The sequence below is a fragment of the Pseudopodoces humilis genome, chromosome 6 (genome assembly GCF_049639895.1).
Source record: "Pseudopodoces humilis isolate 2021_Gansu_Grassland_sample_001 chromosome 6, ASM4963989v1, whole genome shotgun sequence".
NCBI lineage: Eukaryota > Metazoa > Chordata > Aves > Passeriformes > Paridae > Pseudopodoces > Pseudopodoces humilis.
This window is the reverse complement of record NC_142205.1, coordinates 25,171,101-25,195,629: the sequence shown is the minus strand read 5'-3', so window position 1 is coordinate 25,195,629 and position 24,529 is coordinate 25,171,101. Positions and strand designations below refer to the sequence as shown.

At 36.2% G+C, this 24,529-nt stretch overlaps 1 protein-coding gene across 1 annotated transcript in view; it reads left to right on the top strand.

Annotated features, from left to right (window-relative positions):
* Positions 1-24,529, top strand: part of GABRA4 (gamma-aminobutyric acid type A receptor subunit alpha4) — a 46,756-nt gene that overhangs the window by 3,083 nt on the left and 19,144 nt on the right. Inside the window, exons 3-8 of the mRNA XM_088056230.1 lie at positions 6,355-6,422; positions 8,846-9,066; positions 9,169-9,251; positions 11,003-11,146; positions 12,540-12,692; positions 15,012-15,271. Coding sequence (XP_087912356.1) covers positions 6,355-6,422; positions 8,846-9,066; positions 9,169-9,251; positions 11,003-11,146; positions 12,540-12,692; positions 15,012-15,271 — 929 coding nt within the window. The remainder of the gene's footprint in view (positions 1-6,354; positions 6,423-8,845; positions 9,067-9,168; positions 9,252-11,002; positions 11,147-12,539; positions 12,693-15,011; positions 15,272-24,529) is intronic.

Genomic DNA, 24,529 nt, shown 5'->3' with positions numbered 1-24,529 from the left:
AGCTGGGGCAGGGGGAGAATCTAAAGAGAGAAGCAAAGAAATGTCACTTAGAAATTGAATGAAGTAAAGCAGAATGGGCAGTTTCATGTAGGAAAGAAAAAAGCCCTGCAAGTGCTGTCAGGAAGACTTTAAATGCATTAGAGTTTTGAATTTGAGTAGATGGAAGGTATTTAGGGACTAATGAGTAAAGTAATGCTGTATGATGTTTGAAAATAGTGTGATGGAAATGAAGTTAGTTCATTCTCTATACTGTATGCTCTGTTATACCATTATCCTGAATTTTGGCATGCAATTTATAATCCAAGTAGATTTCCTGGTCAAAACTACTCTATAAAAACAGTGTTTTTACAGAAGCTGCTTGTAGTGTCATTAATTAAAGTCATCATCTGTTGGAAAATTTCGAGAGTACTACCAGAGTACTATTTTGATTCAGCCATAAAAGTTTGAAGTAGAAGCATTTCTAGCTAAACCCTGTCTACAGTTTTCATCTGCTTTTAAAATTTTGTGCATTACATAAAGAAAAACTATAGAAAGTCACACAAGTTGTATTTTCTCTGAAAAATCACCTTATTATTTTTCTGGTGATTAGTTTCAAACTGACAGTAGACGTCTAAAGTCTTTGAAAAGAGCATTATTCACTTGAATTAAAAGGCCTAAGTCTGATTTGCCATTTTAAAGCCTTTCATGGTTTCAGACTTTACCTGAGAGTGACTCTTGACATTAGCAAAGGCCTGCGGGAGCTCATTCAAACCTGTACTGGATGGCGACTTGAAGAAATGTAATGGTGTCTTTGAAATTGTCATGATACAGTAACTAATCACACTTAAGCCTGGACTTAGGGATGTAAGAAGGAATAAAGAGACTGAAGCTGATGAACACCATGTATCTGCTAATTTTAATGAATTGTGCATTTCAGAGAACACCTGATCTCTGGTGTCTCTTTTAATGGCCAGTTGTAAGGCCAGACCAAAGAAGGAAGGCTGTGTGTGACTTGCCTCCTGCCCAAGGTTCTTAGGTTGGCCGTGGAACCCACTGACCATGAGCTGCGGCATTGCCCACAGCCTGTTGCTGGTGCACTGTGGTGTGGTTGCCCATCAGCTGGTGAAAGCTGGAGCCCTCTCCCTTCCTGAATTCTGTTCATTTGTGTGAGGTAGAACCTGGCATAAGTTTTGAGTCTCACTATCAACTACTGGTGTTAGCTCTGTGGCTTTTTCTTTGGAAATTGTCGCATCCACTGCTGACTCCTGAATATCAGGAATAGGACTGTGTGCATTCATTTCCCTTTTTCTTCCTCCTTTTGTAGTCTATCATGATCTTGTAACTGTGGAAGTGCAGCTGAGTACTTGGTGGAATTAAATACATTAGCCATTGTGTCCCTTAGGAAGGGTAGGAGAAGGATTCTCTGCCCCTCTAGTCTCTGTGTTGTTCAGCTGATGAACAGCATTTCTGAAGAGTTTCATTTCCTGTCTATGCAGGACTTTAGTCAGAAAATAAACACAGAATACATTTGAAGAGCAAAGGCAATTTTCTCTTTTTAGAGAAAATAAAAATATCTACATGATTATTTGCTCTTATTAGGGACTCAAGCATACCTTAAAGGTTCCGTTACTGAGCATAATAGATATTATAATTTGTTTTTACTATTTAGATTGCAAATGGACTTGAAGTGAGCATTGAAAAGTGAAGTGGGTCGGTTTTTTTTTTCCGGCAGTTGTCCATTCTTTCTCAGCTGGTGAAAGTTGATGACTCAAAGCTTAACAGGATATGGTGTTAGATACCTGTAGGTGACAGATTTGAATTTGGCCTTGGTTAGTAATGCTTGAAGTCATTACCATCTGTCTGTTGTTCAGTGATCTGTATAAAATTAGCTGATATTCTTAGTCCAGTTCTTAGTAGACAGGTGTCCACATCATGAAAACTGGCACCAGTATTGAGCTTATTGGCTGTCTCAGCAGAGATGTTTTGCTGATAAATAGGTAAAGAAGCAGTAATCTTCTAATTTCTGGAGATATACTTTTCCCTTTTGGAGTTCAGACATGCTGATAGATGAACATACATGGAGACAAAGGTTGTTGTGTGCTGTAGTGTTTGTTGTATTTTCTTTTGGTAGAGGATGTAGCCCATGTGTTTGAATTCTGCATTAATTTTTTAAAAATGCCCTACCTAGTTCTGGCTTCTGAACAGAATTCTTACATATAGCAGGTGTCCTTAGCTGTTCTTTCTGATAGAATGAAACAAGAGAACATGTTTCATATGATGTTTTTTTGTTTTTTTCCTTTTTTTTCCCTCCCTTAAAAAATGTCAACCCTATTCAGGCAGAAAGAATTTGGAAAGAGAAAACACCAAATCTTTCACATGTAGTTATATTTAAAAAAAAATCTGTAGTGACTACTTTTTTTTTTTTTAAAGGTAGCTGTAGGAACTGATGTAATATGATTTTATGTGTTTTATATATCCTGAGACTGATCTCATAATAGCACCAGTAACTGCACAGCACTTAAATTGTACATTGAAACCTTTGTACAGACTTGTTTGTTAATGTTTCTGATTAGTTGTGGGACTCTTGATAGCTAAATTTGCAATATCCAGAAAGCCTGTGCAGGATTTGAGTGTTTACATACAGTGGAGATCTCTGCAGTGACAGTTGCCTATGGAGACGCAGGGATAATGGAGCCCGAAGTCTTTCACTGGAAGCTGTGCTGCAGTTCAACCCATATGTTGACATAAAATGCATGGGAGAGCTCTTTTATGTTCTTCTTCCCAGGGTTAGGGCCTGGCATCACTTCTTCAGCCCACATGTAACATCTGTAACACTGAACCATTCTGGCTTTTTGCAGGGGTTGCTTTTAATCCTGCCTGAGCTTCTTTTAAGTATATTATCTTGCAAGCAGTGATTCAGACTTAACTGTTCCCACTGCAGTGTGTAGGACTCTCCTCCTATTTCATTGACATAAAAATATACACCAGTATGATATAAATAGTTCTTCAGCATTCCTGAAGATTTATGGTGGATAGATACTTTGTGAAGATCCACTGAGGGGTAAGCCTAAATGGTCATATTTAAAGTTAATTGGCCTTCTTACAACTCACTGCATTTTATTGCCAGCAATAGAGCATTAAGGATTCTAATAGGATCTCCTGCTTGCGGAGCCTGAGTTGATTAAGTGGTGCAACACATTCGTTTTGGAGGGCTGCTTAAATCACCAGTAAAAGTAGGTTAGGTGACTACAGATCACCTCCTCGTTGACAGGAATTCCCACGATTAATAATAGTTTAAAAAAGAAGCAGCAGCATGACTCACTATTTATACCCCCGCTATTGTTACCAGCTATGTTTTCTTCTAGAACAAGAAGAATAAGAGATAGGTATTGGTGTCGCCATAGATACTCCTGGGTTGGCATTAAGTACTGGGACGTGCTAGAAAATCCATGATTTGTCATTTCACAACCGTTAAGGCCAATGTAGGTGGAAGATGTGGAGCATGAAAGAGCTGCAATTGGAAAGAAAGCATTAAGGAGATAATCAGCTTCACTGTCTTTGCTCCTACCAGACACTGAACTGTTTGACCAAGGTTTTGGCCGCAAAGCAAGGATTTGTATGTCTGTACTAGCCGGATAAACTGTTATGATGTCTAAAGTATTTCTAGATCCGCATTCATCTGGCATTTTCTAGTGGAATAAAATGTGATTTTAGCATCTCTTTTATCACCCTTCTGCCATCATGTTGGACAAGCAACCAAAAGTAAACACTATTTTGTGGCCCCAGAATTGTCTGAGAGCTCCCTCTTCCTTCTTTCTCATGGATCGTACTAATAAATATTTGAGAAGAGAAGTTACTGGAGAATGAACTCAAACATAGTTTTTGTCTTGTGCTGCTGCTATAATGTTTCTAATAGCATTAAGTCATAGGCTTGCTGATTTGGAGATTAGCTTCTTGATCTTAGCTTTCCCCCTCTTTCTGAGAAGCTCCAAAAAACAAAGTTGCGAAACCCTCTCAGTGCCTATTGCCCATGAAGCTGTAATCATTCAATAAAACAAAGGAATTCAATGTCTGAGAAGAAGCAGCCCATGCCTGTGGGAAAATCTGTCCCTTTGCTCAATTTGGTATGACTGTAAAATTACAGTGTTCTGTGAGCTAAAGAAAAGGGTATATCATCAGAGGAAAAACAAAGGTTTGGGGTTTATTGAAGGACTATTCCTATTTAGTTTCTTAGAACTAACAAGTAAAGCAGTTCCTGAAATGAATTCAGGGACTTGTCTCTATTACTCAGTAAAAAGGTAATACTGAATATTGAACTCAGTTCCTGAAAGGGATTCTTGAAAGAACTGAGTGCAGTATTCAGTATTCTCTTATTACTGAGTAACAAAGACTAATTCCTGTATTTTCTTATTAAAGCTATGTGGGAAAGTGAATTTTTCCACTTCTGTAGGACTGATTCCAGAAATACTTCAAGCTCAAATGAAATAAATGTTTATGAATTTAAATAAACCCTGGATAAGTTTTAATAGTGCGCTTATGGGAGATCAGTAGTAATTGAATATCTTCTATTTCTACATGCAAGTATGACTTGGCTTTTCTCTCCTATTTTCTAGCACTGTAGATAAATGTCTTCACTTCTAATCTCTCGGAGCTCTTCTGCTCTCCATAAATAAATGGATTCAGGAAGTGTCATTGGACTACGTTGTTAGTAGAACATCTAAACACTCACGGGTTTCCCTGACTGATGAATGCTTTGTTATTTGTAGAAAAGGGAGCAGCTTCCATTTGACATGTTTAGAGAGTAAGCCATTGTAAAGCAAATGGCATGGTATGCAAGTGTGTTATCTGGAGCTTGGGGGTTTCTTCTTAAAACCTCATTGAGACAGACAAGACAAACTATGCAACTTTACAGGGACCTCTGAGCTACCTACTGCTGTACAGTGAAATTTCTTTAGAGTTATTTTGAAAAAATGCCCTTCTGTGAAACTTAGCTTCCAGCAAAGTAATTTTTAACATTTAAATGAAAAATTCTTAGCTTTTCTTCTCTAAATAATTAGCAAATTGTGTAGTAAAACAATTTCACATGGTTTTCTTTTACTTTTTGTTCACAGCTTGAGACTTGCTCTAGGTGCAAGAAGTTCAGGTTCTCTGTTTTCCCATTGCTTACTTCTTTTTTTATCTTTTACCATTTGATTCAAAGTGACATCTGTGAAGAATGATTTTTTGAATTTTTTTTTCTTTTCAAGTAGGACATATTCTTCTGCTGCTAACTCTGTTGAGTCTTTCCTCCTTTCATTTTTACATTGCAAATATTATGATAAAACTTGAATTATCAGACTTGAGTCACTTATCCTCTTTAGTAATTTGAGTTGTAGGGGTTTACAAGCTGGTTGTGAATTTGTAGCTCATGCATGTTTTTTTAAACAGATACTGTTTGGTAAGACTTTCAGCAGCTTTCTTTTTTTAAACTTACGATGTGAGTTAATTACCTGAATTAAACTGTTACCTAATACTTTGATCACAAAATCATCATAACAGCTGATAATGATTAGCATCTTTCTAGACTTTTACATCAGGAAGAGACCTAAATCGCAGTGAAATTAGTGTGTGTATTCTTTGATTTAAGGGGAAACATAGAGTGTGCTGAAGAGTGAATGCCCATCTAAAATCTCAAGGTAGTAAAGGAAATAATACATTAAAACGAAACTGTTTTCTCTGGTGGTTGTTTTGCCGTACGCAGCTGTGAGAGTGCAAACCTCTGCTCAGTGCACTGCTTTTGACGGTGTCCTAAGTATCATTGGTTCTTTCAAGACAGGCATTGTAGCAGAATGTGGATCTTGGGTCAAACCCTCAAAAATACTTAGACCTCCAACTTTCATTTTGGATATTTGTATTGTTAAATGTACTTAAGTACATCTCAAGAAATGGATGCAGTTCTTGATCCTGAAATACTAAATTGCTCAGTGCATAGTGTGCTAATGTATATAGTGCAATTATTACCAGTAGGTCCAAATAGGAATAATAAATGCTTTGAGGAATGTGGATTTACTGGATCCAGTGCTTGTTGTTAAGTTGAATGTTGTTTTTAGTGAGCCTTTTAATTTTTTGGCATCAGTTTTCTTTGCCCTCAAGTCAACACTGGTTTTCTGAATGGGGATTTGCATGGAAATGCTGCTTTTGATTTACTTATGTGGTAAAGGTAATTGAGCAGTGCCTCTTATTTGAGACTTATCTGAATTGACCTCTGTTTGCATTTTGCTCTTGCTCATCCACAGAACCCTGAAAGCGGTAACTGTTCACACACCAGGATCATTTATGGGAATTGTTGACCTGCAAAATTCAAATTTTCTTGCTCACTTCCTTTTCATACATTAGGTCCTGTTACTGAAGTCAAAACAGATATATATGTCACCAGTTTTGGACCTGTTTCTGATGTAGAAATGGTATGTATCTCTGGGATTAAAATGCCATTTCCTGATTCTGAGAAACCATTAGCTGCAGTAGGAGTGGATGCTTCATCTGTACTGTTCTGTCAATCATGCAAATTAGGCAAGATTAGTAACAGCTTAATTTACAGGTTATAATTAGATACATAAGGCCTGATTCTGGTCACACTTTCAGTGGGTTTTGGCTGGCTTAAGAAATTCACTTCATAGGATTTAAAACAGATTTTCACGGCACAGAGGCAGAATCCAGCTTTGCAGGGAGTGTCTAAGTAAGTCTACTGTGGGGAAAATGTGTAATACCTTTGAAATTGCTTTTAGTTTCTGAAACTTATGCTATTCTCAGGTCTATAATAATGACATCACTTCAAAAACACTTGTTGACGTTTTCATTTCAGATGAATGCCCTTTGCTGATTGTTGTGCTCCCTTAAACATCACTTTCAGCAAACGTTTGTCTGTTAAGAGTTTTCATAAGTATCTGCAGAAATTAAATGTCCGAGTGACATGCATGAAATCGTGACAGAGGAGAATATTATATTTGCCTGTTCTGTTATTTGTGCCTGAATGGCTTTTGGTTTCAAGGTCAAATCCAAAACTCTCATCAACTTCTAAAATACGATGATATACACTTAAATCATACAGCAGTTGATCTTTTCTATAACATATCCAAGAAATCCCATGGAAATAACACAGCCATATATGCTGAACTGAACTTCTTCATGGAAAAAGCAGTTTCAGGGTAGTAATTTTCTTCCCATATAGTGCTGTTGTTCACTTTGTGTTGCACCTGATTTATTTCTATTATGTGGAAAGCTATGTGATAGCAAGGTATTTTTTCAAGAGTTACATTCGTGACAGCAGTCTCATGTTAAAATGCATCTTACCCCTTCATTGGTTATCATGTGCAGAATGATGCTTATCAGAGTGGCAAGGGGGACAAGAATGTGGTCCCAAGGAAATCTAGGAATATGTGCCTCAAATCTACAGTGAGGGCTGCATGGCATGTCTCAGGTTTCATTTTCACAGGAAGTTATTATTTATATTGGAGCATATATATAGGCAGAAGTGAGAACATGGACTGAAGATAGGTAAGGAACTTGCAAAAGGAGAGTTTACAGCCGCTATTTCCTCTTTCTTCGTTAGGGATGATTTAGGAGGCTATTTAGGGATACAGGAATTGTTTCTGGAATACCCTTTACTTAATGTATCCATTAGTGACCCAATGTAATCTGAATGTGGCTGCACTCATAAACCTTGCTGCAACAGTGATGTGTACTATGGTCTCAGTACAGGGGATGATTAGTCTTTTTAGTTGCCTTTTTTACCCATTTTCATTTTGTAATGAAAATGGTTGAAATCTTATGTTACAAAATCTGTCAGGTAGAAGCTAATAACAGAAACTGCTACTTATGAGCTATGAAGTTGCCAGCAAGAAATGACACTAGAGGAGACACTTTTCATGGATTAACTATAAATCACAGCGGAGGATACAGTCATGGAAAAGAAGACAGATATAATCCTAAAATGCATTACACTAGTAGACATGCCTCCTTGCCAGTGCAAATAGATATGGCCTTAAAAGTAATTTCAATGGAAACATTATGCAGAAGAATTTGAAGTGAAGTCAGAAAACATTGTTTGGCTTAACAACAAAATCAAAACTATAACTTAGAAAGGACTTAAAGCCTTCCATGTGACATTTTTCAATGCCACATGATAGTTTTTTGTGAAATGCTTTAGCTTCCCGAGATGAGAAATGCATTCCTTCATCCATTCATTCACATGTGATTTCTCATGATGTGCCTGTGCCTGCAGTTCTGCAGTTGTTTGCATGTTTCTTTGGGGCATCTGAGTGGCTTTTCTGAGGAAGTTAACGGGATAGTTACATACTTTTAAAAAAATGTATATATATGCAAACCTCTATATAATTTATTATCCCTGTTTTGTGGGCTTGGCAAAGGACTTACTTAGCTTTCCTCAGTTAAAAGCTTACTTTCTGTGAGATGAAGTTAGGTTTTCTTTCCTAACTTTAAGGTGAAACTAATCATTTGTCCTGGTATTTTCAATTTAGCCAGCAGCAGCCGATCTGTGGATATATTTTCTTTAAAAATCTGTTGACAATTGACAAAGATAATTTTGTTTCCAGTTATATGCTTGACTTCAAATTCGGTTGCCTGCTTCCTGCAACCTAAATAGGTTAATTATTCCTTAATGATTAAATACGTAGCAGTTTATTGATATGACTAATGTAAGAAATTAAGCTATTAAGAAGTACACAAGACACTTTAATTGGTGGAAAGATGTTTGTGTAGTGGACTTAGGATTTTCTTTTCTAATGATTTCTTTGCTCCTGAGGGATTTCTTCTTTTACAGGAAACACACATGCAAATGTGATCTTTGTTTTTCTGCAATTTAAAACAGGAATATACAATGGATGTCTTCTTTCGTCAGACATGGGTAGATAAAAGATTAAAATATGATGGCCCTATTGAAATTTTAAGACTTAACAACTTGATGGTTTCGAAGGTATGGACTCCTGATACTTTCTTCAGGAATGGAAAAAAGTCTGTTGCACATAATATGACAGCCCCAAATAAACTCTTCAGGATAATGAGAAATGGCACCATCCTGTACACAATGAGGTATCTGATGTGTTTGTTTGACTTCTTACAATTACTGTATGCAAAAGTTGTACTGCCTAGACAAAATGGCAACCAGAGACTATTTAATTTGTTCCATTATAGGCTTACAATAAGTGCAGAGTGTCCCATGAGATTAGTGGATTTTCCCATGGATGGTCATGCTTGTCCTCTCAAATTTGGGAGTTGTAAGTTACAATTATGAAATTTCTTGTAACTACAGAATTTAAATAGTAGAATTAAATTTTGAGCAGTTACTAGACTATCTGAATTTATACAGTTATGTCTTGATATGCAATCCCTATGCAGAAAAAACTCCTGTTAAGCTCCTTGGGACTGCAATTTAGGACTTCAAAAATTAAACCTAGGTAACTAAAAAGCAGGTGGTGATTCAGCTATTATGTTAAACCCCACTATTCTGGATACACAGTTGCTTGAAATACAGTTTTTCTTAGTACTTGGGGAGGAATTGGATGCTCAGTAAAGTGAGAGATTCTCTGGAGAAGACAACTTAAAATAGCCAGGTAAAAGACACCTGGGGAAGAAGGTTAGCTGACTTTCTCTACAGCTCGTGGAAGCACACTGGCATCTTAAGAAAGAGGTGTAGGTTACATGTGGAGATTTGACCTCCAGGTGTAATTGTCTGTCTTCTGGCCTGTAAGAGAAGTCTGCATGGCAAGTTTAGATTAGATAAATAACTTTTTAACTGGTGAGAAAAATCTTAGTGCATATGACTTTCCTTTTCTGCTTTGAAGTCAGATGTAGGTTTTTGAAAAATATGCAAACTTCAGATAGAGGGAACAGTTTGGGATATCTGCATAACAAACAAGAAAAGGTAGTTGTGGTTCCCTGATGTGAATCCAAAGCAGAGATCTCTGAGACTCTCTGGAGATGGTTGGGGCATTCCATTAACTGTCTTGTTATTATTTTAAGCCTTCTTGGTCACTGACTTCTCTGCTTTAGACCCTCTGTTGTCTGGACATTAATCTGTTTCCTTTGACCCCAGAGCTCTGAAATCAGAAATGGCTGGAGAACATTCAGAGATTTTCCACTGCATAAATATAGCTTATATAGCTCCGTAGTTAACCTGAACAGGGCTATGAAAGACACTGCTCTGATTTTTCATTAGTGAAGACCAGGTGCTGCAAAATTTGTCTTTGGTATCAGCTGTATGGTAGGGGTGCTTTGATAGTGGGAACTCCTCCACAGTCATAGCTCTTCAGACAGAATCACCACTCAGCAGGAATTGTGCTGAGCGCTAGTCTGATATTTCCCACAGTGAAACTTGAAATAAAACGTGTAGCCTCTTCAAATGTAAGACTGATTTGATTCAATTTTAACAGGAGTTTGGACTGTGTAGGGATTGAATGCTAGCCCTAAGATACGTCTTTTGCATTAAATGTAAAATGTTTCTTTTTATGTGCTTATTTTGGGGCCATTGTGAATATTTTACTGACCTCGGTTTCTGGCAAATATTTTAAACAGAAGTTTAAAATATTGTCATTTTTAGTATAATCATTCTTTTCTGTAAAGTAATGTGCACCCAGTCTTCAAAATATATCCTCCTTGTGCATACGCTTTTCTTTTTTTTTCTTTCCTTTTTTTTCTTATATTAGTATATTTTAATAGTAAAATTTTAGTTAGAAATTGTTAAAATAAAGATAATTTTTGCATGACCAATAAAGGCTGATCCAGAAGGGATTTGGGTTTAGTCTTCACATTCATATGTGAAGTGAATTTATGTGTGACACTTGACATATAACCTCAGCTCTTATTTATTCTACTCTGAGGGTGGCTTTTTGGGGGTAACTTAACGTGAAGGGTATCTTCTGAAGTGGTTCATGGGTGTTTTACTGTTTGGTTTCAGTAGTTTGGCTTGGGTTCTTAGTAAGGCATGAGAAAAAGTTTCCTATTTATGCAAACTGATGCTGTGTTGTAGATGCTTATCCAAAGAGTGAAATGATTTATACCTGGACAAAAGGACCTGAGAAGTCAGTGGAAGTTCCTGAGGAGTCTTCCAGTTTAGTTCAGTATGACCTGCTTGGGCATACGGTATCCTCTGAAACTATTAAATCTATCACAGGTAGGAATCTTGTCAGTTAAAATCAACTTGAGGTAAAAGTAGCCTGTAACATTGCTCAAATAATTTTTTTTTGTTTTTCTTCCCGTAAGTTTAATTCTACTGAATGTCATAGGGTATGTATTAAGGGCTGAGAGTGTAAATCTGAATTAGGTTTCTGTCCTTGAGTTTTACATTTGCAGATTCATTACAGTAGATTGCGACAGTCTTTCAGAAAGATAGAATGAGATCATTACTCCAAGGGACAAAATGAGCATTTAATCACTGCTTAAAATGCAGTTTGAAGAGTCAAGAGGATGCCTGGGTGAGGAAGTAATTTCTCAGCACTGTATCCACATTATGTGCAAAAGACTTCCTTTGTTTGGTGGTGCAAACAGCTCAGGATAGAAGTACAGCATACAGAATGGGTTATTAAAACCATAAAAACCCTCTAGTCAGAAAAGGGTAGGCACAAATACGTTAGTCACAATAGATACTTCTGCTGATTTGTGCTGTAAGAAATAAGGCAAATGGCAACTACAGGCATCCAAAATGAGTGAAGTATCACTGATGAGCAGTGTGGTGATAAACAAGCATATTCCCAAAATATTTTTAAAATTTGGAATCATTTGCTAAGCATCAGCAGGTTTGGGTGTTGTGAGACAGTCAAAATGAAACCAATAAAACAAATATATTTGATGTATTGCCCTATGGATGTTTTACTCAAAGTTAAAATGGCATTTTGTAATTCACTAGAGATTTACTTCTCAGCATATAGATTATTATGAGTTAACAAAAAAAGTCCTTGCTGTCCCAAAAGGCTCATTCTGTAGTGCTTTATTTAGACAGTTTATTAAGTTTATGGTAAAAGTGCTTTTTTGTTCTGTTTGCTTAATATAAATGATAACATTTTAGATAAATTTGGAGCATTTTTAATTCTTCTTAATGATTGTTGCATTTTTTTCATTATCATAGCGGGGCTGACTCATAAACCCAGCAAAAAGTTGACATGCTTGCTTAACATTTGATGTGTAATCATTGTTCTTATTGTTTTATTCAGAAGGTAGGTACCACCATGTTATGGATACTGTGGTAGGTAGATAAATTGTGTCTTGGGATTCTCTTCTTCAACAGCTGTCAAAAGGATTTTTAAAATCATGCTTATACTGTAAAATATAATCCAGTATTAGTTGTATTATAGTATTTTTGATGTCAACCTCCTTGTAAGGACCTACTGTTTCTGGGATTTTTTTAAAAACCCTTCATTCGTTCTTGTTCTAAAGAAGATATCATACTGCACATGTTAAGTTATATGAATAAGCATCACCTTAAACAATCCTTCTTGAGAGTCTGAAACAGCTATTCTGCAGCACAAATTTTATACACAGAGAAATATTTTCTTTTTTTTTTTTTTTAGGTGAATATATTGTTATGACAGTTTATTTCCACCTCAGAAGGAAAATGGGTTATTTTATGATTCAGACCTATATCCCGTGCATTATGACCGTGATCCTATCTCAAGTTTCATTTTGGATAAATAAGGAATCCGTTCCTGCTAGGACTGTATTTGGTAATGATTTCCTTTTTTTTTCCTGTTTGTTGTACTTGCTCTTTTAATAACTCTCACTAGAATAGTCCTTTTTAATGCCTTTGGGTATACCTCATGCTATTGCAGAAACAAGGGAATAATTTAAATTCAGAGGGAATTTTGCTATTGATGTATGAAGAATGTTATGGGAATCCTTGGAAACTGAAGAGAAACTTGGAATATATAACCAGATGGGTGGCATGGTCACCTGTAGCAAATAGCTGCTCAGCTCTAGGGATTCTACCTGCTTGAGGGAGCAAACTGGAAAGACCAGGCTCTGAGTAATACACTCAAGTCCTTAGTCTAGATCCAGATGAAATTTGTCCTCCAGTGAACAGTAGTGGAAGTACTTGAACTCACGGTTTATAGAATACATGTAAAATAAATTGATTTGGAGTGCATGAGAAGTTCCAATGTCTTGTCATGAGGTGTCTGTCTCATCAGTGGAAGCTTGGTATGAGTAAGGCTTAGATTCTGTTACTGTAATTTCATATTTAGTGCTTTTCTTTCCTTTCTAACACTGCCATCATGAAAGTGAATTACAAAAGGAAAATGATCACAAGACATTAAAATTGCTCTCTTCAAAATACAGCTTGAATGAGATGGCACAGTGAAAATAACAGAAAATCTTCAGTGGAAGACAAAGTGCAAGAATCTAAATGGAAATAAGTTTCCTAACAAAGAAATAGGGTAAAAACACTTTAAAAGCAGCCTAAAGCAGGAAGAGAATGTTCTACTACAAGCCTTTCTATAGACTGGTAGATGCTGGCAAGAGTCATAGGGGCAGTTGTACTGGCAGCTCCAAGTCTTTCAGGATAATGATTTAATAGGGAAAAATCTGATAAAGACTGTCAGTAAACTAATATTGTCACAGATTAGCATCCCTTCCTTGTTTTTGGTTAATGTTTGGTCATTTATTTCACTTTACACTATTTTTACATCTATTAGACAAACATTTTTAGAAACAATTTGGACAAAACTTTTGCTTGAAGTGGACAAAGGTCCACTCAGGTCCTTAGAAAGGATAAACAGAGATGTGTCTCTGTTTCTCCAGGGGAAAAAACAAAACCCAAACAACATTCCATAATTTTTTTTTCCCTCAGACTTAAACATTTTCAGTAGTGCGGTTTTCAACACCTTCCCATTGAAGAAGATTTTGTAAGCTAGCATCTGTATTTTATATCCTCCTGAAAATTCTGTGATATCCTTTGAGCTTTCATAACCTGGCCCTTACTCTTTTTTCATTTTTCTTCTTCAGTACGAAGTATTGATTTCATTGTGACCAGTTCTCTGTATGGCAGTGTGTAGGTGAAGCTTGTATTTATTATATTACTTTGATAGAATATCATCATTTGGCAAATAGGGATGTGAGGAATCTGTTGAAAAACATATTCTTAATGAGTTTAAATTCTTCTGAGCATAAGAATCACATCTTGAATTGGAATGGCTACAGTGTTGTTTTCATAAGAGTAAGGACATCTCTGTAGTCACTCACCATTGAGGTTATCATGCTAGGACTTATGCAGTGTTCACTACATACTTGGGGTTTTACATTTGTATGATATGGGATATTTTGGGTGAAAAAAGAAAACAAGGCCCCATTTGTTTTTATACAGCATATGTTTACATTTGAAGTACTACCATGAAGTGGCCATCTTTTGAGTTCAGTGTTCATGCTTGCACACTTTTTAATTAAAGTTCTTTCAGAAGATGAGATTCTAATTAAATTTCATTGGCTTATTAGTAGCAGAAGGCTGTAAAAAAACCTGATTTCTTTCTTAACTATCAGAGTTTTTAAGATAATATTCTTCCTTAGCACCAAAATAATTTGTCATGACTTAATGGCTCCTGGATTACTACTGTGATCAGAGGCACAGATGCAGAATAATAGGTGGCATTCAGAACCATTTACTAGAAAAGTCATGTTTTTGCTGCAGTCTGAGGAGTACTCCCCAATTTAACAATTTAAATCTTATTCAAATGTTTAGAAAATAACTTGTAAAAATTCCTTCTGAACTTGATGTGAATATGAAATGAAGGCTTCTGTGTTTTCTTCATGTGAGCTGTAGATAATCTGCTGAAATCGTGGTTTTCTTTGCCTCCTGTAAAAAGTGGTTAACTGCTTGTGGGCTTAGCTGCTCATGGATATGTGATACTTGCCATGACTTAGATCTAATGCAGTATTCAGAAGCAGCAGAGAAAGACTCACAAGTGATTTAAAATTCTTTGTTTGAAGCTGCTTGCCAGTTCTTGCTTTATTTTACTTTGATTCAACAGTTCTTTTGCTTTATTTTTTTGAAGGAATAACCACAGTGTTGACAATGACGACGCTGAGCATCAGTGCAAGACATTCATTGCCAAAAGTATCCTATGCTACTGCCATGGACTGGTTCATAGCAGTTTGCTTTGCCTTTGTGTTCTCTGCTCTTATTGAGTTTGCTGCTGTCAACTATTTTACTAACATTCAAATGGAAAAAGCCAAAAGGAAGACGGTAAAGTCCCTTCTTGAATTTCCAGTTGCTCCAGTACAAAGAAAAAGAAGTACAGAAGAGACATTCACGGTATGTTTTCAGTTTGTGCAAACATTTTCTGTATTTTTTAAATGTTTCTCGGTAAAAATTGGCCTTTAGCTTCCTCCCAGGTTCCCTTTGAGATAATGATGTGTTGTACATCAGATTAATGGAAGGCTAATACTGCACTATATTCAACTATATAAACTTGTAAAACACAGTATAATTACTATTTGTGTTATTGAATAAACTCGGGGAGGGGTGGTGATTATGTCCATCCCTATGTGCAGTATCTTCTATGTTTTCATTTGTGTTTTGGTAAAGGTCAGTTAGGATGGGAATCTTGAGGAAACTTAGTTTCCTTTTGCACATTAGCTCTGTATGGACTGATTACACAGGCCAAGATATAGCAGATTATAAGGGCATCATGTTATCTTATGTGGCTAATGTCTTTAATGAATTAAAATGTTAAAGGCATTGCAGCTGTACCTTGGAGCACTTCCCTAAACATCACAGCTCTCCTTGCATTGCGTATGTTGCCTATCAAGAGTTTTCTTCCTTTGTGTTACAATTTCAGGAATTTTTAAAGAATGTTGGATGGAAGCTTTTTGTCTACCACAGATATAATTTTTATGCAATTTGTGTATCTTTGCACAGTAGTTCACCTCAATTCCTGATAAGATTTTGGGGCTCTGTTTAACAAAATTCTGTCTTGCTTTCCTAATGTTTTGGATTAAGCGTGACTTCTGTGGGAGCTGTTTCAGTGTGTGGACTAGCTAATAAAGGCTCGATCTTGTAGGTCTCTTCCAACCTAGTGATTCTGTGATCAGAGATTCTGTGATCTCATTTCCAGTTGAGCTCCCTGATGATTACCCTTTCATCACTTTTCCCATTCCCACTAAATGGTGCTTACTCTCTGAAGCATCTATTCATGAGACACATAGCAAACAAAGTTGTTGCAGCACCTGTCCCAGCCATGCAGTGGGCCAGTACTTCCCAGCCATGACTGACTCTTGGCAACACCACTCAAGAAGTGAGACGCTGACAGCAGTGTTGTAATTTACTTACTCTTCCTGTCAGGCTGACTTTGTAATTTCCTTTGGCTGAGCCAGGATTTAAGAAGTGCTGTTTTAGACTAACTCTTGTTAATTTTGTCTTCTGTCTCTTTTCACATCTCGTTTGTCTCCTTCCCTATTCATCTTCTCATTTTTGCCTTCCCACCCCTTCAATTTTCTATTGCTGCGCAGCTGCTGTCCACCCACTTCCATTTTTCTTCCTCTTCTTTGCTCTCCTACTGTAGATACTGTTTTCAATCTCCTGGCTATGATGTTATGTTAGCTCCCATTTCTGCTTAAAAGGATAGAAATGCTCCTGAAGAGTTTGTTATTTTTCACTCCATTGGCTGCTGATAAGAGGCAGGAACAAGAAATATGTTTGTAGTAGCACGTAGTTCACCTTGTACACAGGGGTATTAGTGCTATGATCTTATGCTAAGCTTCTTGCCTGTGCAGCATGAAGTTTAGTAGAGTATCTTGGCTGCTCCCGAGCAGAGAAAGTAAATACTGCTTTTGGTGACAGGTTTTCTTTACATGCCTAAGAAAATAAATTACTTAAGAACAGTCTAATCCTAGGTTTATTTATTAGATTTTATTTAAAACAACAGGAAAAACAATAGTTTTCTCAGGTAGCTTAATAAAACCTATTCTCATGGAGGCTTCAGAAAACTCTTTTGACTCATGGAAAGAATTGCTTTAAGTTAGTAGTGGGTAATGCTTAGCCATTTATACAAGTTTTGGAGAAATTCCTTTCTCTCATTTTTTCCTCTATTGTTATTATGATTACTATTACTGTTATTGTTTTTAAAAAAACATCAGCAACAGAACACACACATTTTCTTTCAACTTGAAAGATAGATAAAATGAGATGTGAACTGTTCTATTGCGCTGCTTAATTAATACTGCTGGGAGAAATGTGGGAGCATTCTCACAGATTGTGAGATTTTGAAAGCTCTCAAGGGAGCAGTCTACTCAAGGGGTTACACATCAATGTTATGAGTATGTAAATGACTGATGGTGTTGATTGTACCTCGAACTGTTATATTTTTCAGTGGCGTTCTCCCTAGTTATGCCTATACTAAGATTTGAGACTTTGCCCTTCCAAGACAGGTGTACAAGGTGAGCCCACAGCTACTGTTATAAAGGTATAACTATGGTGCAATCCTTTCTACAACTAGAGGATTACTTCAGGTCTCCTACTGGGCAGAACAGAAGCTAGGATCACTGCTCCAGAACCTAACATGGATGTTACACCCTGCTTTCCAATCTGGCATGTAAAATACTCCTTGCTATATTTTGCTTATAGGGACTAATCCAGAATTTTCTTTATTCCTTATTAATATGTATTTTATTATTTTTATTGTTTATAATAATATTAATAATTATATTATTATGATATTATCTCTTTATTCCTTATTATGAATCTTTTTCTTCTGCACAAATACTGTCGAGTCAGTGCTGATTTACTAGAGATAATGAAGTCTCAGTTTTCTTGAGATTGGTGCTGAGTTTGTAATGCACAAAGATTATAGGACATTCATACAGCTGGACTGTATGAATATCATTTGTAGGAATATAATTTGTAAGCAATGTTTCTTAACATAAATCTACACATTTTTTTCTCAATAGATGAATGATAGGCTTGATTTCTTGACCCAGTTAGTATTTTAAAACAATCTGTACTGCTCTGGCACTTGTGTGGTAGAAATTCTGTTGGTAGCTGTACAATTGCCAGAGCTCAAGGGAAAAGTTGTATTTTAACTTTGAAACTTTTTTCAAACAGACTTTGCCTGTAATACTAAATTTACCAGTCTCCCAAAATTAAAAATTTTCACTTAGCTCGGGGAGGAAATTGAGAAATTGGGAAAGAAGATGCCTGAATATCTAAGTCTTACAGTTCTTTCTGTTGACTATCTCACCATTAGCAACGTGCTTAGAATCTTCTACTAATTAGGGGGGGAGATCCCTAATTATTAATTAGATCCCTAATTAATCCCTGTTTCTTAAGCCTATTACCCCTATACTTTAGCCTACCTTGAAATGGCATACATACAGGTGTCTCTGCCTGCTGTTTTTGCAATTGAGATGCCATCTGTATAGGTCCTCTGAAAAATTACAGAGCACTTGAGGTTGTTAAGGAAAACAAACAAGGTGACATTATACATATGTAAATAAATATATATATATTAAACATATATATATATATATATTTAAATTAGGGTTTTGTTTTATGAGCTGTTTTATGAGATTCTGCATTATTAACTAGATAGTTTCATGCATTTGCTTTTTTTTTTTTCCCTCAAGTAACATGGTGGGATTGTCCATGAAGGATTCTATGAGGGAGCAAGTTGGGCTATGAAACTGAATTAGCTATAAAATATGAAGATTTTTCTATCTGATGATATTAGAAATTAGGCATATTAATAGTAAACTTTGGTAAAGATAAATTTCATGTTATTAGAATTCCTTTTTTGATGGGTGTATCTTTGACCAATTTCTGACCATAGAATTAAAGTGTGTTTTCTATATTGAATGAGTTCATATGCTACTCATGTTAATTAGAATTTTTAGTGGTGGGTTATTTTTCTCTTTTCAGTCAAAACAACTTTTATAGCTGTCTTGGATCAAAGGCAACTTCTGTCATTTATTATTATGATCAAATCATTTGGATATATGACTTCATATTACATATTTCTTCACTAGAACAAATAAATCTTAACTGTAGCAAATGTGGGCTATGTGCTTTTCTAAGTTATTCTCTTACATAATTATATTTACTTTTTTGGAGCCGCATGATGTGTGTGACTAATGAATACATTGATTAAAGTAAGCGTTAAATGCAGTTCAGGGGCTAGTGAGGTAGTCTGAACTGTGTTAATTCCAACAAAAAAATCCTGGCATCAAGGTAATTTACTGGGCTGAGGGTAGCAGGAGCAAGCCTGCAATAGCTGCAGATTCAGTTTGTGTTCCTTTATCACTGATTTGACTTCAGCCATGGTAATCTTCAATATTTTTTAATACTCCTTCCCCTGCCTACCCTATTTCAACACTTTCTTCTTGTTTTTCACTTCTTGATACAAACTTAATACATTTCAATAAGGAGGAGTGCAGGTCTGCAGAAGATATCCCAGGAGCAGGACCCAAACTTTTTTGAAGTCTGCCTTGAGTTCACAAGGGACTTGGACAGATTCTCTGTCAGGCATGGCAGGATAGCACTGAAATACATCTAAGCCAAGAGAGGCAACTTAAACCATGGTTACCTGTGATTTCTTTGTTTTGGAAGCAAGTTAAAATACTTTCTGTTTAGAAGGAATGAACCTATCCCTAAATGTTCTGAACTACTTTTGTTAGTATAAGCAGCAATGTTGCTGCAAGTCAATGTGTGATGGAAATGAATGATTTATAGTTTGTTATTGGACTCCTATTTTTATGCTTCTGTACTATTTCCTTTTCACTGTATTCCTATGAAGTTTATTTTTAAAGACCTACCCAGTTTTGGAGATGAAGAATGCTACTGAAAAGTAGTCTTCAAAAAATAGACTCCTGAACACTGGTAACATGAGCTTCAACCTCAGCTGTTTGTTAAAAGAGTGTGAAACTCGGGAAAAATCAGGTCAGACCCAAAAAAGCCCTTTTGAATGGAATTATTTCTTCAAACTCAGTCACAAGTAGGTTGTAACTCTCAATTTTTCTTCCTCTTTTCTGCAGACAGTTAAATGCCATCTTGTATTTAGCAAGTGGGGGAACTCGGGGGTCAAACTCTTCACTGCCATGGAGGCAAGCACTCCTCTCCTTTCTCGGGTGCTCTGTGACTGGCATCTACCTGGCAAGTTTACGAGAAATGTTGTCATGTAGACAACCTGCATGCTGCTGTTGTGTGATTCAGGTGTATTTTCTCTGGTATGAAATGTTTATCTTTTAGTCATTTGTGGGCACAGCTCAAGTTATATGATGGGGTTGGAGAAAACTGGAGATCCTTTGGCAGCCCTTGGTGAACAGACATCTTGAGCAATTAATCTGGCTGATGGCCTACTCTGTTCCCCAAACTCCTGACTTACAGAACAAAGATTGGGTCTGATAAATTGTTCTGATGGGTTATGTACAATCTTGAGGCTATAGGTAGGATGCTTCTTTTTTCAGTGTGATTTTTTTTTTTTTTCTATTGTTGTTCTTAATCCCTGAAGTTGGTTAATGGTGAGATGTCAGCATGTCAGCATCTTGTGTCTAAGGTCTAGACTTGAAGTGAAACTGCAAATTTTAGCCTCTGGACCAAAACTTCTATTTGAATACATAGACATAATGGAGAGGTACAAAAAACATACAAGACCTAGAGTAGTACCACTTGCCTACTTTGCTGCTTCTTTGGAGTAGTAGAATAATAGCTTCCTTTGTCCCAGCAATAGTCCCAGCAATAGTGAAGTGGAGCTAAACCATCCTGCCTCATATGAATGGAAGTATCTGAAGAGCAGCTTGGTCTTGATGGCAGCACTTGGGCCACAGGTCTGGTTACTGGACTCCTTATGTGGATGCATAGCCTATCTCCTTTGTGTGACTTAAACAGTCCTGCAGTTAGGCCACCATTTCAGTTTTTAAATATAATGACCGTTTTTTTGTGCTTCACTGCTTCTCCACTGCTTAGGCTGTTGTGGTTTGGGTGTTTTTAGGGTAGTGGCATTTAAAACTCAGATCCTAATGAAGGATGTCAGGCTCAAGAAATGCATAGAGTTCATCTAAATATCAGCACAGGACCATACAAATGGAGGCTGCTGTGCCATGTGAACAATTCCTTTGACATGTCAACAATTTTCTGCTGCTCTAATTTCATTAGTCAACATTTTTGTTGTTGATTTACAGTCAAGATATGCTAGCATCAGGTTTAAATAGGATGAGAGTGGATGCAGGTCATAAACAACTGGCACATTTTGTACTAAGTGCTACTTGAAAGATAGGAGAGATGGATCACTGGGGAGAATGTTCCAGTGAGTTAGTGGGAATGTTTGGGTACCTGAAGGAAGACCAAATCCAAAATTGTTCATAAAATATTTTGTTAGCTGTGATGCTCAGGTGCAATGTTTTATGGGGCTTTTTATGCTTCTTAGATTTTATTTGCCTTTTTGTTGTTTTGGTGCTTTATTTTTTGGTAGTTTTTTTGTTGTTGTTTTTGGGGGTTTTTGTGTGGGGGTGGAGGGGTGTTTTCTGTTCATTTGTGGCTTTTTTGTTGTTGGTTTTAGTTGTACAGTTTTGTGTTTTTCTTTTTTGTTTGGGTTTTTCATTTGGTTCATTTTTTTTATTTTTTAGTTTTGATTTTTGTTTGTTTTGGGGTTTTGTTTGTAATTTTTGTTTGTTTGGTTTTGGTTTTTTACTTGGTTCACTAGACTTAGACAGTTCTCATCATCTGGCACTATTAATAATGTATAAAGCTAAATATGTGCTCAAACAATATGACTTGGGCACAAATGTGAGATGTAAAATTTAATTTTTTTTTAATATTTCACATAATATATTTTTTAGATAGCACAAATTAAAGTGCTCAATTAAAAAATTTTGTCTCTCTTCAACAACCTGATATTACTTTAACATGGTTGGGTTGTGGAATGAATTTAAACGTAAATAGAAGAAATTATCTACTGCAAAGTAAGCAGGGTAATTAATGGAAGTAGTATGCGATTTGTGCCTAGATTCTGACATAACTTATCTGTAATGTAAACTCCACTGAATTCCAAAATTCAGTTATAATGAAGATAAAAAATGGCAGGGTATTTGATGAAAACTGTTGGGATTTAAAGGCAGACAATGAGGTTTTTTTCTTATTGTAGTGGAAATTTTGGTGTGGGGGGGGAAGTTGGGTTTGTTGAGATTTTTATTTTTCCAATATGCACAAAAAGAAGCAGGAGTTTAATTGCAGCACCTGGTGTATAACCAAAAAATCCTTCCGGAGTGCTATCTTCCCCAAGCCTTACTAGGAAAGGTTATCATTGATCATTCTTTGATTTCCTGTAAGTATTAGAATGAACTGTCACAAAGTAGACAAGGAAATATGAAGGATATATTTGGCTGTTACTCATCTGATGCTAAAATACCTGACAGTGTTTACTGTAAGTAGTAGAAGACTTTATTTAAATAGTATCAGGATCAGGCTTCTTTTTGGAAACCAAAGCATAATGCAGTTATTTAAAAAAAATACTACATCTCATTGTTTTTAATTCCAAAAATATGTGTGAATGTTGTTCTTGGTCACTGTGATGAAAAGCAAAGAGACTGCCATGCTTAGAATATATAATGGATGTTTCTGTTTAATAATAAGTTAATTTTCCAGCCAATACCAGTTGCAGGCATTCAGATAGGTCTTCTATTGATATAATGGCAATTTCCTCCCTTTTAAAAATCTTTTTTTTGTAGAGGGAAATAGTCAAAAAGTATGTTAATAGTCAAAAAGTTACATAGTCAAAGAGTATGTGGTAGCATTTCAGAAACACGGAGTCAGGGCAATCCTTTATGGTGACAGGGGTAAAATGTTCATATTGTCTAGCATCAACTTTTACACTGAAAATTTCTGGGGAGTTTATAGTTTTCCTCGTGATGGTTAGTATGTAAAGATGTCTCTGGACTCAAGACTCTTCGTATTTTCTACTTTAACTTTTTAATGTATTTATATTTAAATTTTAGTTTTGCTTCCTCTCTACAAAGTTTTCAATACTGGTGCATCCAATGACACCAAATCACATTTGAGTTTCCCAGCTGTGTGTGAAATTTCTGGCTGACTTCATTTTTTACACTAGGAAAATTGGAATCAGAAGAAACAAGCATTGGGAGGCTTGGGAGAATCTACAAGGCAATGAGTGTCCCAAGCACTTTCAGCAAACTACGGAAGCAAATTTAACTACAGCTTTAAGGTCCATGCAAATTGAAAGACAGAGAAAATAACTAAGGTCCTTGCTTCCCAATCAGCCATTCTTCTTCTTTTCAGTGATGTTACACAAACCAGGTTACTGGTCATTAGGATATGACTTATGCTCATATATTTGTTCCCCATCATATTCCCCACCATGTTTTCAGTTCTTTCATTTTGTCATAATATAAATAAAATCTTTAAGAATTGTGCACACCAGTGCTTAAGAATCATATATATGCATACTTTTATTTAAATAGATAATACACACACACACACACACACATATATATAGATATAGATATATACATGTTTGCATGTGTAAGGCTTTTAGGCAGCACATAGGTGGATGGGTTTACTTGGCAAAATTTGGCATCCATTTATTTTAAGAAGGTTTTTGTAGTTTACGTTTCTTTAATAACCTTGTCTTCGCTTTTCTCCTGCTTCATGCACTTTTATACTTGTCTAGAGGTAGAACATAGATTGGACTGCTCTTCCTGCCTCTTTTCCCCTCCCATTACGTGATTCAGATTGCAAAATGAGCAGAGTGAATGGTGGACTGGCTTTTATAACTATCTCCCCTTTGTTTTTTCTTTCCAAATAATTTTCACTGCTCTTTGCACTGCTAGAGTTATGGACTAGAATTCATTGTGTTTTGTGGCAGGTGGATCTTTTACTTGGTCATATTCCAGTGCTCTGTAAGGCAACTCAAAATCTCTAGTATTATTCCAGTAAAATTCTGATTGACTGGATCTACAACATAGTAGTAAAACAAGGTAGATTTCTCCTCCAAGTTCTGCTTTTGCTCGCAGCAGGTCAATATGGTAACTCAGTGGGATTTGGGACAAGCAGCATTATTTACACCGATGACAACAGGCTGCTTCCCAGATAAATGTCAGTGTGAATTTGGCAGGCTTTACAATGTCCTCCCAGAACAGACTGTTTTCTTAGGAAGGACCTTAGGATAAAAACCATGATGGTAGGTTTTAATAGTAAAATATTACTAAATTGCCATACAAACAATTTTGTTGTTGCAGCTAAACAGTAAGTGATGTCTGATTCCGGTTGCTCTAAGCCTTCCAATTTTTGCATGAATTTTTGCTTGGATTAATTGAGTTCTCCCAGTTTGGCAAGCCCATGCTCTCATATAATCTGTTACTGACTCTCCTATATATCCATTTAGCTGTGTCTCATGGAAGTTTTAGTAGTGCTGTCATGGAAGATCTTAATTGTATCCTTGGAAACTTAACAGAAAAGCCTAAAGATGTTTATTTACTGTTCATTTTTGATTTTATTCTACTAACATCTCATTGTTACGTGCCTGATTATTCTAATAAACAAGTAAAATTGTTCGCAATTTTAAAA